Source organism: Raphanus sativus, chromosome 1, assembly GCF_000801105.2.
Source record: "Raphanus sativus cultivar WK10039 chromosome 1, ASM80110v3, whole genome shotgun sequence".
Lineage (NCBI taxonomy): Eukaryota > Viridiplantae > Streptophyta > Magnoliopsida > Brassicales > Brassicaceae > Raphanus > Raphanus sativus.
In genome coordinates, this window is record NC_079511.1 from 1,768,689 (window position 1) to 1,774,688 (window position 6,000).

The 6,000-nt window shown below is 38.8% G+C and overlaps 2 protein-coding genes across 2 annotated transcripts in view; one reads left to right on the top strand and one right to left on the bottom strand.

Annotated features, from left to right (window-relative positions):
- Positions 1 to 1,053: 1,053 nt before the first annotated feature.
- LOC108811022 (LRR receptor-like serine/threonine-protein kinase ERL1) lies at positions 1,054 to 2,997 on the top strand. Its single transcript, XM_018583120.2, has one exon. The coding sequence runs from the start codon at positions 1,587 to 1,589 to the stop codon at positions 2,775 to 2,777; it is 1,191 nt and encodes a 396-aa protein (XP_018438622.1). The 5' UTR covers positions 1,054 to 1,586; the 3' UTR covers positions 2,778 to 2,997.
- Positions 2,998 to 3,183: 186 nt separating this feature from the next.
- The window catches only part of LOC108841955 (RNA-binding protein BRN2), a 3,474-nt gene continuing 657 nt past the window's right edge, over positions 3,184 to 6,000 (bottom strand). Inside the window, exons 3-10 of the mRNA XM_018614743.2 lie at positions 5,959 to 6,000; positions 5,167 to 5,218; positions 4,931 to 5,056; positions 4,779 to 4,858; positions 4,510 to 4,689; positions 4,028 to 4,331; positions 3,778 to 3,921; positions 3,184 to 3,681 (exon numbers count right to left, since the gene is read on the bottom strand). Coding sequence (XP_018470245.1) covers positions 3,536 to 3,681; positions 3,778 to 3,921; positions 4,028 to 4,331; positions 4,510 to 4,689; positions 4,779 to 4,858; positions 4,931 to 5,056; positions 5,167 to 5,218; positions 5,959 to 6,000 — 1,074 coding nt within the window. The 3' untranslated portion in view covers positions 3,184 to 3,535. The remainder of the gene's footprint in view (positions 3,682 to 3,777; positions 3,922 to 4,027; positions 4,332 to 4,509; positions 4,690 to 4,778; positions 4,859 to 4,930; positions 5,057 to 5,166; positions 5,219 to 5,958) is intronic.

Sequence of the window (6,000 nt, forward strand, 5' to 3'; positions counted from 1 at the left end):
TTAGCACATACCTATAAGAAAAAACGAAAGAAAAGAATGTACAGGTATCGAGCTATGTTGGTGCTTGCGTATGTAGTGAGACAAATGTTAAAATTGGGGGCAAGTGTTATAAATGTTGACCATCTCATACATGTGTGTGTGTTCTTAAGACTTGTGGTCCAAGCTCCTTTTTGTTTAACCTCGATTCATACATTTTCTCATTTTACATGCATCAAACAACAAGTTTTTTAATGACCAGATTTTTACACATACGTTACTGTTTTTTTTTTTTTTTTACTTTTTACTAAATTGACTTAAAAGTATAAAAATTAAAATCCATCTCTGATGCGTTGTCAAACTTTACCAACTATTTTTCTTAACCCCCACGGAATGAAAGGACCATTTGCCAGCGACCTTTGTCAAACTAATTATGCAGTTGGTAGTTGGTACTACCTTTTCTTACTGTCTATTTTTCTTTCACCATTTCAAATATTGCATAACTTTTATAACTTTCTTATATTCATTGTGAGATACATAGACAAGCACATTTGTTTTACTTCAGACTATCTAGAGACTAGTTCCACTATAACAAAAAAATATGATTTTCTAATCATATTTTCCTGTATTTAAATTTGGTTACAGTAAACAAACAAATAAAACTAAAATAGCTGATATTTACTTTACTAGATCGAAGTTATAAATAAGTCAACTTGGTACGTTAAAAGTCAGTAACTATATATGATGAATACACTTTTGGTCGCAAAATTTGTTGGAAGCGGATAGTACAGTGTTCAAGCTTAGTTAGAACATAACACTTATTATAAAATGTAAGGACTGGTTTTTACTTTTTTGACTAAGCTTTCCACCTGTTACATTGACCATTAACATTAACCAACGATATTTCTTATCATAATAATAAAGCTACTGTTTTGTTATATATTATACAGCACTACAAAAATCAAATTGCAAAAAAGCACGTCCTTGGATGTGTATACACAACAAGATAAAGTAATGATCGAACCATACAGCTGACGTGTCACGGAATTCTCGCTTGTCCAAGCTGTGTGACTCGAGACTGTAAAACGCACACACAAGTCACGTGACTTGGACACCGAACCTGCTAATCTATGTATCCGAACCTAAGATTCGGACAGCCGTTTTACATATTACCTGTTCCCCAGAAGAAAACGCCTTTTTCATGTATTCACTGACACAACCCAAATGTTTAACCTTTGTCTTAATTTAGCATTTTTTTTTTTTGTTTTCTTTTGTCAGATTTTTATTAGTTTCATATCGTCTTCCATCACAAGACACCAAAGAAGAAAAAAAAAAGCAGAGAAAACGAGTAAAGGGGGAAGAAGAAGACGGAGAATATTCATCCACCTCTTGTTTTGGCTTCTCTCTCAAGCCACTCTTTCTCTTCTTTCGATAATCTCACCCCATTAAAGCTCTCACGGAAGCTCACCTCCACAACTTCACTTGCTTCTCACGAGAAAGCAGAAATTAAACCCACTTTACAGATTGTCTCTCTACTTCCTTCTTTTTGTATATATATATATACATATATTACAGTCTCTGTTTCTTGAAGCCTCACTTACAAGAAGAAGATGATGAGATTCACTCAGTTGATTTGGTGTTTAATGCTTCTCCTTCAGTTCAGCTTCTTTGCGGATGCGATGCTCGACCCTGTTGACTTCTTGGCTCTCCAAGCGATTCGTAAATCTCTCCACGATTTGCCTGGTTCCAATTTCTTCCACTCATGGGACTTCACCTCTGACCCCTGCGGCTTCGCCGGAGTCTACTGCGACGGAGATAAAGTGATTTCTCTCAACCTCGGCGATCCCAGAGCCGGTTCACCCGGTTTATCCGGTAGGATCGACCCGGCTATTGGCAAGCTCTCTGCTCTCACGGAGCTCTCCATCGTCCCGGGACGTATCATGGGCGCTTTACCGGCAACAATCTCTCAGCTTAAAGACCTACGTTTCCTCGCAATCAGCAGAAATTTCATCTCCGGCGAGATTCCGGCGAGTCTCGGCGAGGTTCGCCGTCTCAGAACGCTCGATTTGAGCTACAATCAGCTAACCGGAACCATTTCTCCGTCCATCGGATCCTTACCGGAGCTCTCCAATTTGATTCTCTGCCACAATCACTTAACCGGATCAATCCCTCCGTTTCTCTCCCAATCGCTAACCCGAATCGATCTCAAACGCAACAGCCTCACCGGTTCAATCTCTCCCGCGTCTCTCCCTCCGTCTCTGAAATATCTATCACTCGCCTGGAACCAATTAACCGGACCGGTTGACAGAGTTTTAATCCGGTTAAACCAGCTTAACTACCTCGATCTCAGTTTAAACCGGTTAACCGGTACGATCCCAGGTCGAATCTTTGCCTTCCCGATCACCAACCTCCAGTTACAACGCAACTTCTTCTACGGTCCGATTCAGCCGGCAAACCGAGTGACGATCCCAACCGTCGATCTCAGCTACAACCGGTTCTCCGGTGGGATATCTCCGCTCCTCTCGAGCGTCGAGAATCTCTACCTCAACAGCAATCGATTCACCGGAGAAGTACCGGCGAGCTTCGTGGAGAGGCTGCTATCAGCGAGCATTCAGACGCTGTATCTGCAGCATAACTTCTTGACGGGGATACAGATCAGCCCGGCGGCGGAAATACCGGTGAGCAGCTCGCTGTGTCTGCAGTATAACTGCATGGTTCCTCCGTTGCAGACGCCGTGTCCGCTAAAGGCCGGCCCACAGAAGACTAGGCCCACTACACAATGCAACGAATGGCGCGGATAATTTCGCGATTAAGCTTTCTGATGAATTTTTCGATGATAATGTTATATTATATGGTTTTTTCTTCATTTTTTGTTATAGTTTTTTTGCTTTTTGGGGGCACAGTGTCTCAATGTGTTGAAAAGAAAAAGGAAAAAAGAGAAACGATTCGTTTATTGGTTAGGTGACTTCGGTGTGTGTAAAACTATCTTTGGAATAAAGATTATATTCATGTGACGATGAAGTATATTGTCTCACCAATCTATCTACTTTGCGTAATTAAAATTAGTTTGATTGGAACTGAAAACAAATAATCATAAACTGGGAGTTTTATGAAAACTTGCTTATTTATTTCTATGGAACAACTGTCAAGTCCATGGCTAAAAATTCGTTAATATGTTTTATTTTAAGAAATAAGTATATGAAACTGGAACAAAAAGACATGATCAATTGAATATGTAATGGTTAAATAATCATAAAATTTTACCTTTCAATGAAGCATAAATTACAAACTGTAGTATTGCGATTTTAAAGAAAATGAAAAAAGTAAATGGAAGAGAACCTTTTGCAGCAAGCTACAGCCTTTCTGAGTAATTGAGAGTTTCTGAACCACGTGACAGTTGACTTCTTTTTTTCTTTCGAACTGGCAAAAGTTAATAACGACCAGCAACTTTTGTACTCAAGTTTTAATCTCATTCATGATCCATCCAAATCTTTAATGTCTTAACCAGTTTGTTGTTAACCGTCCCGCCTGCCTGTGGACTCTTAACAATGATGATCTTTCAGCTGTTTACAGGTTTGTTACTCTGTTGTTGTTGGCCGTTTTCTCTCTTGACCTCAACTTTCAACTTCTTACCGCTTAATTGGTAACCGTTCATCGTGTTAATAGCGTTTTGAGCAGCTTCTTGTGAGTCATAACTAATGAATCCTGCAGCAACAGAGAAAAAAACATGTTTTTTAATTTTAACAGCTAATACAAAGTATTGGGTTGGGGAAGAAGATTGTTGGTGATATTTTTTCTTACCAAAACATTTGCTTACACCAGTGGCCTTGTCTACAAAAACCTTGGCGCTTACAACCTTACCAAACGGTTGAAATGCAACCGCAAGTTCTCGATCCCCGAATGCTCGAGGTATGTTATAGATAAATAGATTTGCACCTGCCGGTCCTGAACACCAAGAAAGGCGTTTTAGGTATCAGTTGCATAAGGACTAGACAATAATTTGCTTCAAATTCATATATATGTGCTTGCCATTGGTTAAGACTAAGCTAACCTTCAGTTTGCAGCGAGCTAGGTGTCGATGCGCCGTTGTTTGAACTGCCATGTGAAACCGTGGTTAGAGGAAGGCGAGAACTGATCATCCCTCTAGGAAACGCCATTGGATACTGAAGACCATGATAACTATAGTTTCCTAGAGGCATATGGAAGTTTCTACGGGCGGCTAAACGCGGTGGAACAGACTCGGTCAAAGTGGCTCCTTGCGATGCATTATTGGCACCATGGTTCGGTGAAACCATACTGTTAAATGCAGGTTGAGTCTGGATAGGTGGTAGCATGTACCCATAATTTCCAGGTGCCTAATACATAGTAAATATTTTTAAAGCTAAGACTTTCTCAATCTTTTGTTTTTTTTTAATAAATAGTTTTTTCAAGTGACAATGGTAATAGTATGTATTAAATTAATGTTGTTGCTAGATTTTATGATAAAGCAGTCAAGCACTTATACTAAATGTAGATAAGAGAACAAGGACTTACATGATAGCCATATCTATTATAAGGAGGAACATAACTCATTGGTAAGGCTCGAAACACAGAAGGATACTGTGGGTCAGAGTTAGCGAGTCTGGAGGCATGAGATTGAGCTTTCTGAAGTCTTCGGGCTTGTCTTTCCCTTTCTGTGTCTGCCCATTTGACAACCAAAGGAACATTCGAACCCTAAAAGAAACAAAAGAAAAAGATGTTGTCACTATCTATTTAAGTCTTTATAAAGTAAAAAAGTCTGAAGTTGTTGTATAACCAAACACCTCCACTATATGTTTTCCGTTAATGGCCTCCATAGCAGCGACAGCTTGTTCTTTAGACTCATATTTCAGAAAGACACAGCCTAAGAAAAGTCAAAATGAACGTAGAAGTTAGTCATAACGTTGGTACATATAAAAATAGCAAATTGATATACCTTTGCTAGTTTGTAGAGACCCTCTTAGAATCTGCACATCCTTTATGGTTCCATATTTGGAGAATAAGGATGAGACTTCAGCTTCAGTGACATTCTTTGGAAGCATACCAACGAAAAGTTTGTGCTCTGGATTGCAAGAAATTTTTCTTAAAATAAGGTAACCTTTCAAAAAGAACAGATCCTATTATGCAGATGTTTATTGTGCTACTACCATCACTAGAAAGCATGTTGCGTACCTAGTCTTTCAACCTCGCCATCTGCATACTTAACTTGCAACGGACTAGAAGCCTGAAAAGAACATTAGGAAGTGAAGGTTAACTAATTATAATCCGAGAGAGCCAAAAGAGTGTATACAACGGATAAGGATCCTAATGTTTCACACACAGGCCAGGGATAGATCCAAAGATGAAGGAAATATACACCTTATTTTCGTTAAGTTCATCTTTACATGTACGATTGAATGCAATGTTTTCGTTTGCCCTATTAGGCTATTATCAAAATGAACCAAGTTCTCACCTAAGATGATGCGCTCAACATATTATTAATTTCTAGTAGCAACCAATCAACAGAAAGTAAAGAAAACTAAAGCAAAAGTTTATCTACCACGGTTACATCTTGCACGCTTAGTAATCCGTACATACCACCTTTAGTGAAACAATGTGCTTACTTGGGTTTGAAGAAACGATCAGGAAAATCATATTTAAACCTCATGTCATCAGATTACAACAACCAGCGCTCTCAGCTTTTGGTCAACCAAATCAATCATATTGTAGTACAACAACATGCATAACTCTGAACTAACCATATCCGGACAGGAACCAATAGAGGGAAAAGTACAATGCAGATCGAGAGACAAAAGGGGATAAAAGGAAGAAAAAAATCAATCTCGAGATTCCAACCAGCTTGATAAATGTGCAACTAAAAGATCAATTAATTTAATGTACCAGAAGAAACATCACATTCGACCATCAGAAAAATTAAGAGAAAATCAAGCAAAACACATCTAAGAATGGTTAAATTAAACTCACCCCAGGCAATGTCTTCTTGTTATGGCAACCATTGACCACTTT